This window comes from Notamacropus eugenii, chromosome 3 (genome assembly GCF_028372415.1).
Source record: "Notamacropus eugenii isolate mMacEug1 chromosome 3, mMacEug1.pri_v2, whole genome shotgun sequence".
Lineage (NCBI taxonomy): Eukaryota > Metazoa > Chordata > Mammalia > Diprotodontia > Macropodidae > Notamacropus > Notamacropus eugenii.
The window spans coordinates 435,349,184-435,370,885 of NC_092874.1; the positions used below are offsets into that span (position 1 = coordinate 435,349,184).

The following is a 21,702-nucleotide window of genomic DNA, read 5'->3' on the forward strand; positions in this document are numbered from 1 at the left end:
AAGAGGGGAAAAAAAAAAGGTAAACTCCTTGAGGGCAAAGGGAATTTTTTGGCCTTTCTTTGCATTCCCAGAGCTTAGTACGGTGGCTATAGCTTCTTTTTATGTGCTGTTTTCCCCATTAGAAAGTAAACTCCTTCATAGTGGAGAGTTTTTTTTTTAATTTAGCATAGTAGTAAACTCTTAATAAATGTTGGCTGAATATTTGTAATGGGTTTCTTCCCTTCTCGATGAATGGATAAGGAAGAGGAGAGAGAGAGAGGGAGAGGGAGAGAGAGAGAATTCCAAACTCAAAATTAAAATTAAATGAATTAAAATAAAAATGATTTTTACAAAATATTGGCTGATTAATTTATTGCATCCCCAGAGCTTAGCATAGGAAGCCGTTAATAAATGCTCATCTAATGGAAGACTGAAAGATCAACATATTAACATACATCAACCTCCAACATGAATGAAAAACTTCAAACTTGAGATGTCAGCACATGGTAGAGAGAGGAAAGAAGGAAGAGAAGGAGGGAGGCAGGCAGGGAATAGGAGAAAGCTCTAAGACAGGAAGACTATAATTCATACTCAAAAAAGAAAAGAAAAAGTAAAAAAAGGAAGAAAGAGAGGAAAGAAGGAAGGAAGGAAATAAATTTATTTTGCCTCCTACCAACTTTGAGGTTTATCAAATTTCTAACCTGTTGTGTTTCACTAACAACCTGTGGTTTCCTGTTTCTGGAAACTTCCTACACCCACACTAATTACAACTGGTTTGAGAGTTGCCTGAGGCCCATTAAGGTTAAGTCCCTAGCCAAGGTCACAGTTTGGACATGGAATTAATTACATGTGTTTTGGGGAAAATAATAAACAGAACTATACAATGTGACATTAGGCACTAAAGTAAATGAAACAGCCATGGTTTCTGACTCTAAGGAATATATCATTGGAGAGCGATGCATTGTTTCATAGAGATCATCTGCATAGGGGAGGCCTGATGAACTTGGGAGTCAAGACTAAGGTTAGAGTACTGGCTTTTGACATGCCAGGCCACTTAATTTCCTTGAACCTCAGTTTCCACATTTGCAAAGAGTCTGTGTATGCGTATATGTTTAGAGTAAAAGATCAAGAAGCATAAAGTTGGAATAAGAAGACTTTGGCTCCAGTCCCACTTCTAACAGATCCCATCTGGGTGAGCCTGGGCAAGACACTCACCCTCTTGGTGCCCCCAGGAAAACTCTGCTAAGATTATAAACCTGTGAGCAGAAGACTGAAATGCATTGATAAAAGGAGTTTTCACACCGGGAGTTCCCTATGCTAACAAAATCCCAGGTCCAGCCCAAACATTTGCATGACCTACCTCTGAATGTTGTTATGATAATCAAATGAAAAAAATATAATTAACAGCACCATGAAAATAAAGCATTACGTGGGAATGCTCCAATGGACCCCTGCTCACATCAAAAATGATGACTCCCCCCACCATGCAGACTGCAATCCTTCCAAAACACCTCATTCTACATGACTCTTGTCCAAGTCCTTTCATGGTAGACCCTTAATAAATGCTTATTGATTGATGGGACAACAAAGATAACTTTATCAGGCATTTATACTGTAGTGTATATTTATGAGATTAGAGAATTTAGATTTCGATGGGACTTGCAAGATTACCTATGCAGCAATCACTGCCTCATTTTATGTCTTACTTAATTCCAGACTTAAAGCATCAAATAAAACGAGCATTTACACATACACAGTAGAATAGAAAAGGAGGATTGTACATAAAACTGCAAATCTCCTTTCTGTCCAGTTTGCTCTTCTTTCAAATATAATAAAATTCAATTTATAATTTTCAAAGAGATCCTGCTTATTTGGCTTTTTTTTCTGTTCTCTTCTGTGACTTTTTAAAACTACTCCAATGACCCTCTCTTCCTTTCTTTAATGACAATTTGATTCCCCTCTCCTTACCACTTCCCCTCCCCAATAAAATAAAACAGAATGAGGGGTTTGGACTCAATGACCTGTAAGGTTCCCTCTCATTCTAAATCTATGATTCTATGATCCAAATTCTAATTCACCAAATTCTCCCTTTTCATGATCAAGCATCCTGAACTCCCTTATCTTTAGGACAAGGACTGAGAGATTGTAACTGTTCTGCACAGCCCTCGAAACACCAGTTAGGTGTCAGAGTGCATAGACACGCTGGATCTGGACCTTAGTTTGAATCCTGCCTCAGATACTCACAAGATGTATGACCCTGGGCAAGTCATGGAACCTCTGTCTACAGCCTCAGTTTCCTCATCTATAACATAGTGATAATAATAGCATCCCAAGGCTGTGATGAGGATACAATGAGGTAAAGTGCTATATAAACACTAGCTATTAGTTTGTTTTCAAAGTAGCTTTTTCATGGTCTCACAGGGAGTAAATAGAAGAACCAGAATTTAATTCAGGGTCTCACTGTGGTTGACTCTGCTTCTATCTGCATTTTTGCTCCAAGCCAACCTCACTACCACCACCACCACAGACCCTGTTAGTCTCCTCATTAAAAACGTGCTCAACAAAGTGTATTGAAAATTGATTCTGACTGAGGAGAAAATTACTAATAACGGTTTAATGCATGTTCTATCCTCATGAAAATAATATTTGAACAGAAGACAAAGTCTTATTTTTGGCAGTGCAGAGAAGGGGAGTTAGGGATTTCATGCTAGCCTGGAAAGCTGTCTGTGTCAGAAAAAGAGTTCATGCTGAGGAAGGCTGATGCTGGCTGGTCTCAGGTGAGTAACTTTTGTAACTACCACACTCACTCTCAGGCACCAAGTCTACCCAGAAGGAATGGGGAAATCATTCAGAGCACAGGGAGGGGAAATGATGTGCAAAGAATCACAGTTTACCGGCTTAGCCACCTGAGTCACTACAAGTCCCTCAAACACCATCCTGTTTGTGGAAATTTATCATACCATCATCACAGGGCGGGGCAAAATCTGTCCACAATAAGGACCAAGGATCTTAAGAGGAACACAGTGTGTCCTGGACTGCCTTCCCCATACCCAAAGTCCCTGGATTCCTTTTAACCTGCCTCCCTCCCTAAGTTATTGAGGAAGTGAGGCATTAAGGAAAGACTCCAGCCACAAGATACTGGAAATAAGGGGGTTAGGATTGACTCTATTAATCATGAGGGGACCTTGAACATCATACTCTGCCTGTTTGAGTCTCTAGTACAGTTCTCTGAAAAGCAGAGGGTTTACTCCAGGATTTCTGAGGGCCCTTTAGATTACAAGGCTGGGGTGGGAGAAGTCTCTAAGTCACCCAAAGGAAGTACTTTATTTCTTGAGAATGAGAGAAATCTCAAGGGAGGCTAGGAATAGGAGGGTGATGATGATGATGAGCTCTTTGAGGGAAGGATCAAGTTGCTTTTACCGTTCATTGTATCCCCAGCACTTAGCACAGTGACTGGAGATTCATAAGGACACGTAGGAAGCTCTCAATAAATGTCTTTGGGGGGTGACAAGGAGGTTTCCCTCAGCCCCAGCCTGTGGCTTAGGAAACTAACCTGTCAGTACAAGACAAAGTGTCACTGAATGTCTCTCTTTCTTGGCTATAAATGTAAAGTGCCTATTCACAGTCATCAGCAAGGGAAATTGATTTCCCCTCCATAAAGTCTACAAATCATAGACTGAGACCTGGAAGTCCCTGAGAATCCATCCCTTCTGCCTCCTTGCCTCCCCTGACACTGAGGCTGAGTGGGGCCCAGTCAGGGCCACTGTAGAAAGGGATCCACACTGACCGGGAGGTTAAAATAGGATGCTTATAAACTCATAGGATGATTTAGGACTGGAAGAAACCTTACAAGTCATCTAATCCAAATTCCTCATTGGACAATCAACAAGAATATATTAAATATCTTTTATGTAGCAGACACAGATGAGAAAAGATACCTCTACTCCACCTCTCATATACACTTGCGTGAGGTCATCAAACCTCTTCAGACCTCTGTTTCCTAGTCTGCAAAATGAAGGGGGTTGGGCCAGATGGTCTCTATGGTCATCTCTCACTTGGAATCTATGATCCAAGGAGGCCAAAGGTTTATTGACTATGTACAAAATTCCTGGTTAGTAAATTAAGAGTGGATTCCATCCTAACTCAGACTAAACTCAATGCCCTTTCAGCAATTCACCAAAAACAGCCTAGACCCCAAGAGATGCTTGCCTCTTTAACTGATAAACTCTTTTCACTTCCAATGACATAGACAAGCATCCAAACCTATGAGCAAGGAGAGAGTACAAAATGCCCGCTTTAAAGATCCGTCCTGGCCCTCCCCTTCAAGCCAGGGAGATTTCATAGCCTTTTACAGTAACCCAGTCTAGTATAAAACAACCCTTCTAAAGTAGGTGTTCCATCTCTTATCTAACTTCTTTGTTGTTGGTGTTCACTTCTTTTAACTGTGACTTCACTTGGGGTTTTCTTGGCAACGATACTAGAGTAGCCTGCCATTTTCTTCTCTGTCTCATTTTACTGATGAGGAAACTGAGGCAAACAGGGTTAAGTGACTTGCCCGGGATTACACAGCTCATACGTGCCTGAGACAAGATTTGAACTCAAGATAAGTCTTCCTGACTCCAGGCCCAGCACTATCTATCCACTGTGCCACCTAGTTGTCCTGATTATAAACTGATATCCTCAATACTCTGGATAATCTCATTTACATCTGTACTCCAAAACTCCATGTAATATATGGCAGAAAGGAAGGGTATTTCTTGGGTATTTTTTTGAAAGGAAGGTATCAAGGTCATAAAATGGTTTCTCTTCCTGTGAGGCTGTGATTCATTTCCCAGTATCCTTGGGAAGACAGCACAGAGAAGGGCACATTTACAATGCTTTCCCCATGGACAAGAGAAGCGGTATTTTGTATACCATCATTCCTTTTCCTTCTGATCACCATCACAATTACAAAGCACAGTCTGACCTACCGAGTAACCAATTTTCAGCACCTAGCACCAAGAAACATGACTAGTAACTAATCCCAGAAGACTATTACCACACAACACATCTTTTTCTAGATTCTAGAAAATCGCTAGACCTGTGATCTTACAAAACAGGGAATGTCCAGAGGAGGAAATTACCACTACCAAAAGGGGGTTGGTACCTTCCCTTCAACTTAGAGTTTGTGAGAAACTAACAGTAATAAATATCAGCTAAACTTGTAAGGCTTGTAAAGCCCTTACCTATAACATCTCACTGGAGCCTCACACGAGACCCATAAGGTTGATGATATTTTCATCCCCATTTTAGAGATAGGCAAACTGACAAAAAGTTACGTGACTTGTGCAAGTCATACAGCGAGGTAGGAAGCATCTAAAATAGGCTTCGAATTCAGATCTTCTTGGGTTCAGATCCAGTACTCCTCCACCATGGTGCAGAGGTGCCTAGGCTAAGTGGCAAGCCAGCATGTATGGCCAGTGAGACTTGTACCTAGATTCTCCTGACTCTAGGTCAGCTCTTCAATACAGCTCTTTGCCTCCATGGTTACATTCATCATTAGATAGCTTAATAAATCACAGAATCTTAGAGATGAAAGAGATACAAAAAACCATCTAATCTAACCTCATAGAGGAGCAAAAGATAAGGACCCGAACTCACTTACCATTCTGAAGTTTTGTCCATTACACTGTGTTATGTGGAACAAGCTAAAAATATAGCTCAAAAGCAAAAGGTAGAATGATACTTAAACAAGAACAAAAGAGCTTATATAGGGCAGTGGCCAGTGTTCTGAGTCACGAAGCCAGAACACCTGAGTTGAAATCACAGTTCTGCTATGGACTATCTGTACAACCTTGGGAAAAGTTCCCTATCTTGGCCTCAGACTCCTCCTTTTCCCCCTCTATGAAGGCTTCCATTTTCTTCTCTGTAAAATGAAAGGGTCAGACCAGACTATCAATAAGATCTCTTCCAAACTCTAAATCCTGTTCTCCCTGAGGGAGATAGGTTATGTGCTCTTGGATGACCCCATCATCTAAGTCCCCTAGAAGTCCACAGTACCCTGTCAGGCAGTCATTGCGGGGGGCTCCCAACTTCCTAAGCATTCAGTCTTCCCAGGGACCCCCAGCCCCCTTGACACTGCTCTCACCAAACTGCATCCAGTCCCATTCATTCAGGCTGTCCATCTTGTGGCATAAGTCCTCCAGCACCCAAGAAGGAAGCTGATAGATATACTGGGAAGTCCTGGGGCTCTGGAGAGCAGGTAGGGGTGGCAGCAGAGGTGGCTGCAAGGCCATTTTCCCTGCTTCCAACAGTTTACAATCTGCTGTGATTAAGTCTCTTTCCTCTCCACAGCCAACAGCTTGCTGGGACCTCAGATCTGTTCTCTCCTCCCAGGAGAAGCAACCAAGCCACTCCTGAGCTAATGTTCCTCCTTGTAGGGGAGAAACCCAAAAAGGGTGTCCCCTTTGTTAACAGCAAGGCATTGAACTGTGTTCTGGTCCAGATTCCCACTAGTCAACAGGATGTCTGCTAGGCTAATTTTCAGCCCAGTATGAGTCAGAAAGTGGCCGGCACCAAGGGGAGGAGCCCCAAGGGGAAGGACCCTTTGGTAACTAGCGGCAATTTTCCAGGAAGTTGGGCTAAACTAAGCTGGGCAGGGGTGGGGTGAGCTGGACTGAGCAACACTGCCACCAAGCGTATCTAAGAGCCATAACACAATAATTCTAGCCAAGGGCCTTGGGAATCAAAAATTGAACCCAAAAGACAGAAGGAATCAGAAATGAGGGCTGAGCCCTGGGATCTATTTCTACTTACTAATTCAACTACTTACTAGCTGGGAAACTGCACAAGTCATATGACTTCTTGAGTTTTCAATTTCCTTTGCTCTCAAGCCAGGCTATTAGCCTACTATCTCCTCTGTTTTGAGGAAATGACTAAGATAATATAAGCAGAAGTATTTTGAAAAATATAAATTGCTATACAATCCATGCCTCTAATTTACAGATGATAAAATTGAAGACCCAAGAAACTGATTTTTCCTGGTGGAAAAACTAATTAATGGAATACCTGAGGCTGAGAGTTCAATTGAACAGGGGCTCAGAATCTGGCAAAGTGATTCAGTTTTACCCTAAAATGGGATTTATAGAGTTGAAAGAGACCTTAACTAGGTCCCATTTAACTAGGACCCTTCATTTAACAATGATGAACCTGAGGCCAAAGGAAGTTACTTACAAGTAAATAGAAGATCCATGAATCAAACAGGTCACCTGACTCCAAATCCAGTGCTTGTCTACACCATGCAGCACAACCTCTGTGACTAAAATGATGTTGTCCTCAACTGTCAAGCTACATGGGTCCATAGATAAGCTCTGTGTTGTGGGAAGGTAGCTACAGCTTTACATTGGATGGGCAAGGGAGAAATAGAAAAACAGGGATTATAATAGTTGGTTCCTATTAAGCTGAAAGCAAAGATGAGGGAAAGAATTGTGGGTAAGAAAGGAGGGGACTTTGGGGTTAATCAAGAGCAGGAGTTAAGGAGAGTACACAATGCCAGAGGAACTACCTAGAAACTTGTTTCCTCTATGGTAAAGGGACGGAGCTATCCTCCATGACCTAGGGATAAAGCAAGATGGCACCAGATTTAGGACTGAACCAAGATGGATTCTGCAAGTAAACTATGTACCTGGGACTTGTTATGCTTTATAGTATCTGCATCCTGAGATTTCTCCCGAATGCAGTAAAGATCTTGAGTTACATTTCCAAGGAGCAATGGGTGAATGATTAGAACATAGTCTAAATACCTAGGTCATGGGAATAAACAAAACCAGCAACTATGGAAGGTTGCTTTGAGGGGGGCCCCCTTTGAGTTTTGCTACCGAAACTGTTCAATTTAACTACTACATCTCTTGGAGGGGGAAGCCCAGAGTTTTTTCTAGAGATAATACCCAGGGTTAATGAATATTTTTAACAGTCCCTGCCTTCAAGGAGATTACAAGCTGATGTGGGAAGACAAAACACAAAAGGAAGCTGGAAAATAGGGTGAAGGGAGGGAAGAGAGGTCACCTGGCATGAGGAATAATGGAGCAGTTAAAAACAAATTCCTAAATGAGTATAGCCAGAGAAGCCAAAATGAGTGCAGCTAGGTGGAAAATAAATCTAACCTACTCCACCTCCTTAAATGCTGCATGAGGAGTTCATAGCTCCTTTGGCCAATAAGAGGAAGCTGCAGGTACTAATGAGTTTTAAGGGCCAAGTTTTATTAAATTTTGCAAAATAATGCAGAAATCATCCAAAAATGAGTACAGCTGGGTGGGAAATGAGGTGATGTCTGAGGAGATGTCTGTTCTGTTCCCCTCTCCTTAAGTGGAGGTTGAGGAGTTTATGGTGATCTACAGTTTCTTTTGATTGGCTAAAAAAAAAAAAAGAAAAGAAAAAATTTGGATATGACTAATGTAGGAATTTGCTTTGCTTGACTGTATATTTGTTACAAAGGTTTTCTTTTTTTTTTTTCAGTTGGGGATGAAGGAAGACTGAAGATAGGGAGATAGGGACAGACTTACAAAAGAAAAAAGTCAATTAAATATTTTTTTAAATACACAGAAGAGAACACAAGGAAACAAAGCTAAGCATGACAACTTTAAAAGTTAAATTTCAAAAAAAAAAATTAAATGTCAAATTTTTACAGTTATCTCAACAAAAAGGATTGAGGACAGAATGGAGATGTATCATTGAGGGTACAATCTCTTCCTCTGCTCCAATAGATATGCTCATTTTATTTGTGTTTGTTAAAATCAGAACAAAAAAAAAATCTAAAAAAAAGTAACTTTTAAAAATTAATTTCCCAGTATGGGCAAGAATATCCTGAATTAAAGAGTGCCTGAATAACTACCAAGCGATGACCCTACTGCCAGGTCACTGTTTGTGGTTGTCCTTCATTCTTGAAGAGGACCAAAATGACATCACCATGATAAAGTGAAGTTTCAGTGTGTCCGACTGCAGCTGATCAGACCAATATGAGCTGGGAATGCTCTACCACAGGTTGGGCACAGATAGTCCGTGTAAATATTTGGGGTGGATACTCCAAATTTGCACATCCTACGTTTACTTTGTGCTGTCTCCATTCTGCTTTGCTCACAGAGCACAGCACCCTTTCTGATGTGAGCACACCATGCTGAGTGGTTCTGTGCCAGTGTCTCCCATGTCGCAGTCAAATAAGTTCTTGAGAGATACCTTGAGCGTGTCCTTGTATCGCTTCTCCTGATTACCATGTGATCACCTGCCCCATGTTAGTTCTCCATAAAATGGTCTTTTTGGCAAGTGTACATTTTGCATTCGAATAACATGGCCAGCCCATCACAGCTGCACTCTCTGAAGCATAGTTTGAACGTTTGGCACTTCAAGCTTCAGAGGCTGCATCGAGCGCACAATCATCTGCAAACAGAAATTCATGCACCAACACTCCACACTCCCTCCACTTTGGTCTTGGCTTGTAGCCTTTTCAAATTGAAGATTTGTATTGAGATCAATGCAAAGTATCTATTCCACCACAGCTGCACAAAGGGATTTTGTCTTCCAAAAAGTATAGTAAGTGTAATGGACTATTTGAAGTATTCTTATCTTTTCTGTATTTGTCAGTGCATATCTATGAGTTTTTTGCATGATGCAGGAAATAAAACAGTTGTCCTATTCCCAAGGTTCGTACTGAACAGTGTGTACCTTTTCTAGAGTAACCTCTAGGTGGCACAGCAGAGAAAATGGTGACACTAAGGAGTCAGGAAGACCTAATTTTGAATCTGGCCTTAGGCACTTAGTCACCCAGTGACCATGGGTAAATCACTTCACCTCAGTTTCCTCCTCTGTAAAAACAAGAATAATAACAACGCTTACCTTCCTAGGTTTGCTGTGAGGATCAAATAATATGTAAAGCACTATATGCTTTATAATATGCAAACCTTACAAGGCTATCCAAATACTATTTCTTTGAGGAGATTCTACATATGACCTGGGGGCAGGAGGTGATGAAACAGATAGAGTGCCAGTTCTAGAGTCAGGCTGATGAGTCCAAATCTGGCCCAAAGCACTTACTAGCTGAGTGACCCTGGGCAAATCACATAACTGAAAGAAATGGCAAACCATTCTTTGCTAAGAAAACTCCAAATGAAGTCAGGAAGAGCTGGACAAGACTGAAATGACTGAACAAGATATGACCCAGAACTAAATTTTGTTTTAGAGATTTCTCTGGAGTTATTCTGGGGTTGAGGAGTGGAGTCAAAAATATTGGCATTAGGACCCCAGAACTGAACACACATGTAAGCCCAGAGTCACTGGTAGGAGACTCCTGGATTATAGGGTATGTTCATGATCTCTTCAAATTACGGTCGTCAGGGTGTTGTACTGAGCCTGGCTTTAAGTCAAAAACATTTGAGTCCTAATCCTTCCTCAGATTGCAATTTCTACTTTCACATCTTTCACATCCAATCTTTTCTCCCCAATTACATGCAATTAAATAGCATTTGTTCTCTTTCTAGAGAATTACTTCTAGACCCAACCTTGAGAAGACCCTTATAATAAATACACAGTCAAAGAAAGCAATTTCCTACACACTGACCACATCTTAATCTGCATCTTGAGTCCTCTGTCAGGAGGTAGGCAGCATGCTCCATCTTTGGTCTTTTGGAATCATGGATTGCCACTGCACTGATAAGAGCTGATATGAGAATTTTTTCTCAAAAAAAGTACTGCAAAGATTATTTTTCCCCAATTAACTGTTTCCCTTCTAGTTTTAACTGCACTGGATTTGCTTATGAAAAAAATGTTTTATTCCATATAATGAAAATTGTCCGTCTGATCTTCGGTTATTGGGCTCCTCCCAATTCCTTGTTTGATCCCTACGTATAGTTGTAAAAACTCATTTATTCTGTATTGACAAGCTCAGGTTCATTCTCCCAGAGGCAGGCCAGGTGCAGCTCACCCTTGGGATTCTAGGGGATATCCTGAGGTCTTTTAGTTATTTTTTTTCTCTAATGTCACTTGGTCAAGTCCTCATTGGTTATGTTCCCCACACCCCTTAGCCAATAGCAAGTAGTGTACCAGTTCCCTTTAACACTTAACATCAATTAATTTTTATAAAAGGATATTTACTTCAAAGATATAGCAAGAATAGAAGTATAAACATTTTCCCACCACACTAGAGAAACAATCTCCCAGATCCCAATCTCAGTTCACTGAGGGCAGTGGGCATGACACTCTTAGCATAACTTTTTAATATACTATTGGTCCCACCAAGTTCATATTTAGAAGAGACATGAGTTATAGGAGTCCTCATCTTGACCACCATGGGCTGGATTCTGAAGGTCACTTATTGCTCCATGGGGCATCGATGCTGTACTGATCTTTTACTCATGAGATTGGAGACTTCAACCCTCACCTAAAAAGGAAAAAAGAACCAGTGATGACAAGGACGGAAGCCTGTGTTCATGGGGTCATGTCTGCCTAACCAGATGGTTAGTAGACTGGCAAGTTAGGAGTCTACATATGCTCAGGGCTCTCTAAGCCACTCACATCAGGCACCACTATGACTCCCAGAAGGAAGTCCCCTGGCCTTATCCACATGTCATCCCAGGCACTTGCCTGCTCATTTCATTTTGCATTCCTCTAGCTTATGATCTTTTATATCTTAAGACACAAGTCCAGTGGGAGCCTATCTTGGTATATGGTGGGAGATGTGGCTCCTTATCTAATCTCTACCATCCTGCTTTCCAATTTTCCCAGGATTTTTGTTGGAATGACATGAGTCCTTACACTGGTAGCTGGGGACTTTGGACTTATCAAAAATTATACTACGTTAATTTGCTTCTGTACAGTGTGTATTTAATCTGTTCGCACTGATCAACGCCTCTATTGTTTTAATCAGTACCGAAGTTTTGCTTTGTAGTATAATTTGAGACTGGTGCAGCTAGGTAGGCCTCCTTGTTAGTTTTTCCCTAAAATACATTCACTCTTCCACCAGTGGGGACATTTGGCTTGAACCTCATTGATGGTGCTGCCTGGGGACAAAAGCCAACACAGAAGAGGTCAGAGGCCCCTCCTTCAGGCTTGATAGTAGGGACAGGGAATCTGCTGTAGCCTTGTCAAGTAAACATACTTCTGTTGACTGTTAGGCAATCTACAAGGGTCTCGTTTTGATCCTGAATCACTAGAGGACCTGAGTCAGTCCTGGAGTTCCAGAATGATCTCCTTGCTCTTTGGAAAATACCCACAGAAAACCATCTAACCCCATCTTTTGTTCATTTCAGTTCTGTTTTTAAAAATGCAATCTGATTACATGAGAAGTCCTTTCAGAGTCACACAGAGCTGAGAAACAGATTAAAACCTCAGTGGGATGGGCATCACGAGTTTCCTTCAGAGTTATATAAAGAGAAAGCCTGGGAAAACATCACACATGCACCAGCAGCACAGAAGTACAGTTCAACATATCCAGTCATCTGATCCAACAGGACAAGTTAGTAGGCCAATTTCCTTTGCAGATGCCCATTAAGTGAGACACAGAGAGGAGGGTCAGTGACCAAGTGGCTCACTCACACAGAAGACTTAACAGCCACTGTCATCTTCACGCTCCTGAAGATGTTAACGAAATGCTGGTCCTAAGTCAAAATGAAGCCGTTTCACAAAGCTTTTGTTTGTGATGTTACTTTTGAAAAAAACAACTCATTTCTTTATGAGCAAGGGGTCTCGTCCGTTTGTCAGAAATTCATGGTACTAGACAGTTTTAACTGGGTCTTATCCAGGGTCTATCATGTAGGCAGCAAGGCAGCACCAAGGATGGAGAACTGACTGTGGAGCCCAGGATGTCTCCGGACCCTGGGAAGGTCTCTTTCAACCTTCCTCAGCCTCAATAACAGAACCTACTACATACCAGGTTTCTGGTGAGGGTAAACTAAAATGAGATATTTGTAGAGCCTTCGTAAAAACTGCTATCACTGTATCATTGCTGCTGTGCTATGGATACAAGTGACTTCAGATTTTAAGGCCCATGGGGTAGCCAACTTATTTAAACTTCTCATCTCCCCCAAAACACCAGCTTCATGTTCTCTATATACAGTCAGCTTTATCAATGTTCAGTGCTCTCCAAGAGCTGACATTCTATTAGGGAAGGAGGAGACAGAATGGGACAATAGAGTCTCAAAATAAATATGGAACAAAATTATTTCTGGGATGGAGAGAACTAACAACTCGAGGGATCAAGTCACACTTCATGTACAGGACAAGCTGAGCCTCCAAAGAAGCCAAGGATTCTACAAGGCAAAGGTTAAGAAGGGTCTGCCCTGCAAGCATGGAAAAAAGCCTGGAATAAAGAATGTAGACATAGGAGACTGAATGCTCTAGTTAGAAACAGAAAATGAACCACTTTGGCCGGTATGAATGAGGAAGACTGATGCTACCTCCAAGGAGACTATAGCTAAAAAGTTTTACCTTTCTGGGTTACATGACAGGGATACCTGTACCACCCCCTTCACTCTAATGTAATAAGAGCTAGCATTTATTAAAGCTCCTACTATGTGGTAAGCACTGTGCTAAGTGCTTCACAAATATGATCTCTTTTGATCCTCATGACAACCCTTCGGGGCAGGTACTATTATTTTATTCTCATTTTACAGCTGAGAAAACTTGAGGGAAACAGATTAAGTAACCTGCCCTGTGGGTCACACAGCTAGGAAGTACCTGGAGCCCAGAACTTCCCAACTCCAGATCCAATGTTCTATCTACTGAGGCACCTGGCTGCCCACACAAGCCTACTGTGAGACTGAGATGAGTAATGTGCGTAAGCCACTAAAAGACTACGCGAATGTAGGCCAGGCTCAGTTTTGTCTTTAACAAAACTATCACCCAAAATTTCAGGTATTCAACCACAATGCTTGTATATAGTACAGCCAAAGTTATCTGTTCAATTACATATCTGAACACTACTTTCTCCAGCATGGACGACCTCTGCCATACTAATCTTCCCCCAAGTCCCACACTGGAAAGGGGGTCTTCTATGTGCTTTATCCTTTAGGCCACAAGGTACTGCTTTCCACACAAAGTAGTGGGGAGTAAGAACCATCCGTCTGCATAGGGCACAGAAGCTGTGAAGGCTGTGTGTAAAGCAAACCTTCATTATTCTCTGACTACACCTACCAGTTCATCTCACTTTCCCTTCATCTCCAAGTTCATATTCACACCATTATTTAGCTTCCTCAGTATTTTCCAGTATTTCTAATTCCTAGACACTTAGCTTTCCTGTGATATGTCATATTTGTAGAAATTTGTGAGGAAAGGGCGGGATGGGTATAATAAATTATAAGATCCATGAGCTAAGCATATCTGAGAGACCAAAGGAAATGTGACTTTTTTGTCATAGTAAAGAATTAAACAATGTTCATGAATGGATAAAGAATGCAATATGTAAATAGTACTGCTTCAGATGGAATTATGAATATGAAGGATTTCAAAGCGCAGGAAATAAATAAAAACAGGAAAACAATGTGCATAATGGGTATGACAACGAAATGAACCAAAGGCCTGTCCATGGACCCAATTCTTTATTCTGCTCAGTACTGCTTAATGCCAAACTGCAGCTGAGACAAAAAAAATGTATAATCTCATTAAAAATGATAATAAGAGTCACAGAAACAAACAGAAAAAGCCACATGCCTGGCAGCCAATGCTCCTCAGACAGCCTGTAACAGAAATAACACTCAAACTGCTTGATTCAACAAGAAGAAAAAAATTCACTGTGAATAAAGGACTAATATCAGAGAGAGGCTTTAAGAAAATTAGGGGCATGATCAGCTGAGGGCAGAACCTGGGACTTGGAGGATGGCCTTCTCTACCACTGCCTTGGTGTCCAGGGCACTGAGCGTTCTAAGGGACTTGTCTAGAGCTTTTCTGTGTCCTCATGCCATGATGACCTATTGTCTCTGGAGACAGAAACAAAGAATAAACTGATTCCCTGAAGTTTCCAACCCCTTTTAACATTCATATCTCTGCCCTTTCCACCAGCACTGCACACTTCCCACCATTACCTTCCCCACCCCTGGCTTACACTATAAGCCACTGGGGGAAAAGAAAGACATGAAACAAAATGAGAAAGGTCAGGAAACAAGGAAAATAAAGTGCTCTTGGACTAAATATGAAAAGAAAGAAAGTGGAACGTGAAGGTGTGGTGAAATGACTGCTCATCATTTCATTTGGCTTCTGCCTCTGCCTCTGACCTCCACCAAATTGGAGCACAAGAATTCCAATGGTCAGTATTGGGTAACCCATTACCATGGGAAAAAGAAAATAAAGGGAAAAAAGATCAACCTTTACGAGTTGTCTCTTGGAGGGCTTGAAATTATGAAATTAAATCTAGTTCACAGCAAAGAAGTTAAGTCTATAAGGGATAAATTGAAGTAAATTCACCACATTATATACATACACACACACGCACATAGTCCTTTAAAATACATAGTAGGATAAAAATAGAAATACAAAAGCATTTCCTCAGGCATAAAAATAACAGTAGATGATTAAAAAAATTGTGCTTTGTGAAATATGATGGCATAAATGAATTTATATGTCAGACATATACAAACAACATTCACAGTATTATGAAGTTCTTACCTTCACAGTTGTTGCTTAAGGCTAGAATAATATACGAATTTTGATAATGCCCCCTTGTTCACCATGTGCAGAAACTAAGACATAGTTTAAGATAGTCACAGATAGTATTGCCCTGGCTTTTTGAAAAAACAAAATTTAGAAAATTACAAAAAGTGCCCTCTAAAAAGTGACTACCTCACAAAACGAATAATCACCTTTGTTTTTATGAGTCCCACCCACAAAAAGCTTCTCAAACACTTTCAAATAAATAACTCATTAGTAAAACCTATGCTACTCTCTCACAAGTAATACAATATACTTTTAGTGTTTAGTAATATCCTTTTCCCCAACAAAATACCCTTGTACATAAGCAATCCTGAATCACTAGGAGTCAGACATTTCATCATCTCCCATAAACATTCTTCTTAATTTTTTCATACAAAATAAATGTTTTTAAATCCTGTATTTCAGATCAATTCAGCCCATCTGGGCAAATTCTTATTTTCCATAAAGGAAAACATATGGATTATGTATGTACAATACTGCTTTACAGAGTAAGAACGAGCCTAAACTGACCCAGTCATAGTCCTAACCTTGTAAACCACAGTAGATCATATATTCACAGCCAAAAGCTACTACAGAGGTCAACTGGTCCAGGGTTTTAGGGTACCCCTATTCAGGATAAGTTTGTCTCCTATCAGAGCACCCAGACTACCAAGTTACCAGAAAGTAGACAGCGTTCCTCTAGAGGACACTCATTAAAATGCATTTTGTGTTCCCAACTCCCAAACATCACAAGCCCTAATGAATCCAATGATAGTTTATCATCTCAATTACAGAGTTTAAATGTTAATATCCTAATTCTTGAAGCAATCATTCCCATTGGAATACATTTTACGTCTTGAGAACAAGTTACTCTGAAATTGCCAGAAGTCACAGTACCATGGCTAGCGAAAATCACTCAATGTCTTCCACAGCCAAGACTCAGGAGCTCCCATCTTAATCTCCATCCCCTTGCTGCTCAAGGTGCTCCAGGGAAAGTCTCCTGAGGTCCTTCTGGATATCTGGGTAGTCTTCCAAGTCGTCATACAGTGACCTCACGATGTCCAGTTTCCTGTAGTCCTCAGGCTTGACTAGGCAGCGAACAACCTGAAGACATCTCTCTTTCAGCGTATAGACTGCAGGGGAACAAAACTTCAGTAACAACAACTCACTGTAGAGAATTCAATTCATACAGCATTGGGCTATGCCAGGATGGGGAGCCTGCAGCATCAGGGTCACATGTGGACCTCGAGGTCCTCCCAGGTAGCCCTCTGACTAAATCCAAAATTCACAGAATGAGGCCAAAGGTTCCGCCACCCCTGGGCTATGCTGTTTAAATCTAGCCTGCAAAAAGATGGGCCCCTTTAAAGCTGCCGGTAAATGAAATTTCTGGAGAGCAAATCAGTAATTCACAGATATGGCACTGCCCTTTACCATATATTAACAGTCTGGCTGATAAACAGAATGTCTGTGTGCACACACAGGTGTGTGTGAAGAAACTTTGAAGATAAAATTTAGAGATAGACTATGAGGAGGGTGAGGTAAAACCACCCCTCAGATAAACTGAAACACCTGTTTAAAGGTAAAAGATAACTAAGGATGGCACTGGAGAGTCTCAGTTCATTTGAATCTATTTTTAGATACAAATGGATAAAACTCACAAAGTGGTGAATCAAATAACTAACCAAGAAGCTAATGAGATGGGGAATGTAGCAAAAAAAAAAACCAATAACCACTATTAGGCCTAATCAAGCATATAACAGAAGAGGAAAAGGACTCCCATACACAAAATTATTTCTAGCTCTTTCTCTAGGAGCAAAGGTCTGGAAACAAGGAGATAACCCATCTGTTGGGATGAGAGCAAGAAAGCATTTCTGTGCCAGGGCCCAGCACTCTACCCACCTAGCTCCCTAATCTTAAACTCTGACCTAAATTGCATATAAATGTAAAACCAGGGCAGACTTGTATGAACAGGTAGGATGGAGATAGTGAAGTGGGCAGAACCAGCACAATTTATCCCCAAACAGTGTAAGGTCATGAAGTCTTCGTTCTAACTTAGCTAGATACTGAAAAGTGTAGAAAGTGGCTCACATTTTCAGAGTTGAAGTGAGAAATTATATCTTGATATAGGCGGAATTATCCTCATTTTACTGTTGAGGAAAATAAGGCTGAAATTAAGTGATTTGCCCAGCATCCAACAGCCAGTAAGTGTCTGAGACCCGATTAAACACTTATCTTCCTCACTCCTAATGCAGAAATTCAACATATAACTTTGAAATTTGCCCTACTTTCCCCCATATTCTTTCTGGCGTTCCTTCTGTTCAATTATCAAGATTTTTCCTTCCCATGCCCCCATCACTTTTTTAGGGGACAGTGGGAAATGAGAAAATGGAAGGTCACTGAGGCATCTTAAAAAAAAAAAAATGCTGTGAACTATAAGAAACAAGCACAGACAGACCAGACAGTTTTGAAAGCTACAGGATGAAATTATATACTTAATTTTAAAAAAAACAAGTTGCAACATATTAGAGACCTGTAATTTCATCCTTTTCCAGTTCTATTATGTTTATGGAAATTTCCATTTTATTTGGTGTTAAGGTTAACATAAAATAGAAGGGAAGAAAAAGCCCTATGACTCTGAGTCTTGGGAATGCCTCCTGTTCTCAGCCAGACCAAGCTCAGGCCAGCACAGTGATTCAGGCTATGGACTGGGACATAATTAAACAGCTGCAGACTATAGGTGCAATTAAAAAGTAATTTACTTAACAACCAGAGATATAAAAGGATAAAAGTATTTAAATAGACACTGTCCCCTTCTGCCTCCGCATTCACAATGGCAACCACCCTGGGCCAGAAAGACCATTAACAGGGGGGTCCTAGGAATTCTGATAAACTTCAGGGGCCCCAGTCCTAACAGACTGGGTGTCTAATGCCTCAGGCAACAAGGAAGCAATGTCAGGGGTCCAAGTGCAAGTCCCCCAGACCAGCTCAAGTCTGGAGACTCATTAAGAGGAAAGCATCCACATCTACCTAAAGCAGACTGGGCTCCCACCACACTATGGTGTTCCAGCAGAGATCAACCCAAGGAGACAATGTCAAAAACCAAAACCAAAGCCCCAGACAAAAAAGAATGTGAAGACAGAAAAGCAGCAGTGGGAGGTGGGAAAATGGGAAGCACCGCATGGAGACAATGCTGTCCAGGAGTCTGGTGAAGAGAAGGAGAAAAGTTACAAGGAGGCTCCTTCTAGGGATAGGCCTCTTTGGGGTTTGTTTTTTCTAAAGGCTAAGAGCTATGTGAGAGAGGAGAGGGTGGCAGGGATGGAGCTTTAAATAAAGGAAAGTTCTATCTCACCTGGAAGTGTGATGTTGGCAAAAACGGGCTGTCCATTTTCATTGAGAGACGGCACAAATAATTCAGTCTGGTTAACAAGAAGTCCATCGCCTGTATTTGCATCTCTGAATAACCAAAAATGACCTGTAGTAAAATAACCACTGATTATGCCTAATTATGAAGTCACCAATTTATTCTTCCTCTCAACAATTTACTGGTGTAAGTGTCCCTGGGCAAGTCACTTAAACTCAGTGTCTTGGGATACTTTGAAAAGTTAACGTAAAACATAAGATGGTCTGCTCAGAAGAGTTACCTCCCAGGCCCAACGTCACCAACTAGCCAAGAGCAGAGGCAGGAGGACCAAAGTCAGCCCTTCCTCTCTCATGGGGCTGCTTCCCTCATCTACCTCTCCTCACCCAGAAAACAATTCCTAGCAAATAAGCAATTCTAAGTGTCTCCTCACCAGGGCCATTCTAAAAGAGAGGAGAAGGCGCTCTTAACCTGGATTCCAGAGAGCCCTAGTCTCAATCTACAACACTTCTAAAGTATTCTGAGAAATTCCCTTAACTTCTGAGGCCATTTCTTCATTGTAGAATGGGGTAAATCATTTTTGCACTACTCACCTCACTGGCTTGTTGTGAATGGAAAGCATTCTGCAAACATTAAATACTTCATTATGTTCATGTTGCACAAATTTATCTGTATTGATAATTTATAAATGAGAAACTAATACTATTCTAATAAAGAACACTATATAGGAATATAGGACACTAAGCACTAGGCCTACTGGAAAAAAAAAAGACAATTGTAGATTCCTTTGAGGAATATAGCATAAGAATAAAGGGGGTTTAAGAGGAAGTAATCTAGAAAGATCCAAACCTATTTAAAAAAAAAAGCAGCAAATTTAAATGTCAAAAAAGTAGCCAGATGGAGAGGAAAATCAAAGGAAGCTAGCCATCAATGTAACGAATCAACAAAACAGAGACAGGGTGGGGGTGGGGACAAATCAGTGCTAAAACAAAAAAATATTATTTTATCCTGATATAAGTACATCCTGCATGTAGCTCTGAGTTCTAGTCACCGGCCTTTGTAGCAGACAGAGGTGTCCCAACCACTTGCCCATGCTCAGATCTCCATCCTAAGAAGTCTTCACTTATCTCTCCTTTTTCTACCAATCTCCTAGAAAAAGCTGCCTAACCTCCATTTCTCAACCTCTTCCAATCTGCCTGCTGTCCTCCAACAACTAAAACTGCTCCCTCCAAATTTATCAGTAACATAACTGCCAAACGCAATATCCTGTGAGCTCTCATCCTTCTTGACCTCTCAACAGCCTCTGACACTGCCCACCTCCTCCTCCTAGATCCTCTGCTTCTCTGGGTTTTGTGACCCTGTTCCGTTCGGGGGCTTATTCCTCTCCTCGGCTGGATGGTCACCTAGATCCCTCTATTCCATGGATTTATTCCAGGTCCCTGCCCTGGACTCCATGGACTCTATTATCCTCCTCTACACAGGTCTACATGACTAAGCGGACAGAGTGCTGGGCCTGGAGGTAGGAGATCTGAGTTTAAATCCTGCCTCAGACACTTACTAGCCGTGTGACCCCTGCTGGCCTCAGTTTCCTCATCGGTAAAATGAGCTGGAAAAGGAAATGGCCACACTACAAGCGTCGTTGCCAAGAAAGCCCCAAAATGGGGTCACAGAGTCAGACGGGACTGAAAACGATTGACCAGCAGCTTGCAGGTCTCTGGACTCCGTCTCGTGAGCGCCAATCCCGGACCACCATTTCCAAGTCAACGTCCTGGTCGTCCACCCCAACAAGTCCGACACCAGACCCCCTCCCCACAACCCCCCCACGTCTGCGAAGGGCATCACCAAGCAGTCACCCGGGTCCCGACCCAATCAGTGTCCAGAGTCCCGGATTCTCCCTCCGCCCCCCACCACCACCGGGGCGAAGCTGACTCAGGCCTCTCCCTGCGGCCCAAGGAGGGAGACCCCAGGCGGCCCCGGCCCACGCCTCCGCCCCACCCCCACCCCCACCCGGCCGCACCTGCACGTGCGCCCTCCCCGAAGCCGCCCCCCTCTAACGAGACCCACCCGGCCCTCCGAAATTCCTCGGAACCGGTTCGGTTTCGTGGTTATAAAAAGTGCAAGGTAACAGCACTGTGAGGGGAGCAGAGGCGTTAACCTCGAGGCGCGCGGGCCCCCATTAGTTCTACGGCCCCCCGAGGGCGGGCCCCCCCCAGGGAGGACGAACGCCGAGCTGCGGCCTGGGGTGGGGGATGGGAGCCCCGCCCCCGCTCTGGCCCCGCCCCGCACCCAGGTAGCTGTTCATCCTGCGGCCGGTGCCGGGCAGCAGCATCTGGTAGGGCGTCGGCTGGCCCTCGAAGTTGACCCAGAAGGGGAGCACCTGGCGGCACGTGCGGTTACAGAAGATCACGGAGGACGGCCGCCGGCTGTTCACGGAGCGCAGGCGGGGCGGCTCCCACGGCATCCTCGAGGGCCGCGCCACGGAGCGACACACAAGGCGACGCACGGCGCGCCCCGGGCTCCCGAGTCCGCTTCTTTCCTACCGGGTGGGCGATGGCGACGTGCCCGACGTGCACGGCGTGGGGGCGGGGCCTGCGCCCGGGAGGGCGCCTGCGTATACGCGTGGGGGCGGAGCCTCCGGGCGGGCGGGGCGGAGCCTCCGGGCGGGCGGGCGGGGCGGGGCCAAAGTGGGAGCGAGGTCTGAGAGAAGCTACAGTTTC

General features: G+C 42.6%; 2 protein-coding genes across 4 annotated transcripts in view; both read right to left on the reverse strand.

The window, feature by feature from the left end:
• Positions 1 to 16,638, reverse strand: part of IRAK2 (interleukin 1 receptor associated kinase 2) — a 58,561-nt gene extending 41,923 nt beyond the window's left edge. For 2 of the 3 annotated variants that reach the window (XM_072598511.1, XM_072598507.1), the window contains exon 1: positions 6,107 to 6,358. In XM_072598511.1, the coding sequence (XP_072454612.1) occupies positions 6,107 to 6,254 (148 nt within the window). In that variant the 5' untranslated portion in view covers positions 6,255 to 6,358. Of the gene's footprint in view, positions 1 to 6,106; positions 6,359 to 16,524 lie in introns of those variants that run through there. The other variant, XM_072598509.1, reaches the window with a different exon arrangement.
• Positions 14,524 to 21,623, reverse strand: VHL (von Hippel-Lindau tumor suppressor). The gene is made up of 3 exons (XM_072598512.1): positions 21,272 to 21,623; positions 18,977 to 19,099; positions 14,524 to 16,760 (listed from the first exon to the last, which is right to left on the reverse strand). The coding sequence occupies exons 1-3, from the start codon at positions 21,444 to 21,446 to the stop codon at positions 16,582 to 16,584; spliced, it is 477 nt and encodes a 158-aa protein (XP_072454613.1). The 5' UTR covers positions 21,447 to 21,623; the 3' UTR covers positions 14,524 to 16,581.
• Between the last annotated feature and the right edge of the window lie 79 nt (positions 21,624 to 21,702).

What these genes read in the sequence shown, in the direction of transcription:
- VHL (XM_072598512.1), bottom strand. Translation starts at nt 21,446, where the DNA reads ATGCCGTGGGAGCCGCCCCGCCTGCGCTCCGTGAACAGCCGGCGGCCG. An exon ending in CAGGATGAACAGCTACCTGG is followed by an intron (nt 19,100 to 21,271) that starts GTGCGGGGCGGG and finishes ATTTTACTACAG; the next exon opens with GTCATTTTTGGTTATTCAGA. An exon ending in TGCCAACATCACACTTCCAG is followed by an intron (nt 16,761 to 18,976) that starts GTGAGATAGAAC and finishes GTTCCCCTGCAG; the next exon opens with TCTATACGCTGAAAGAGAGA.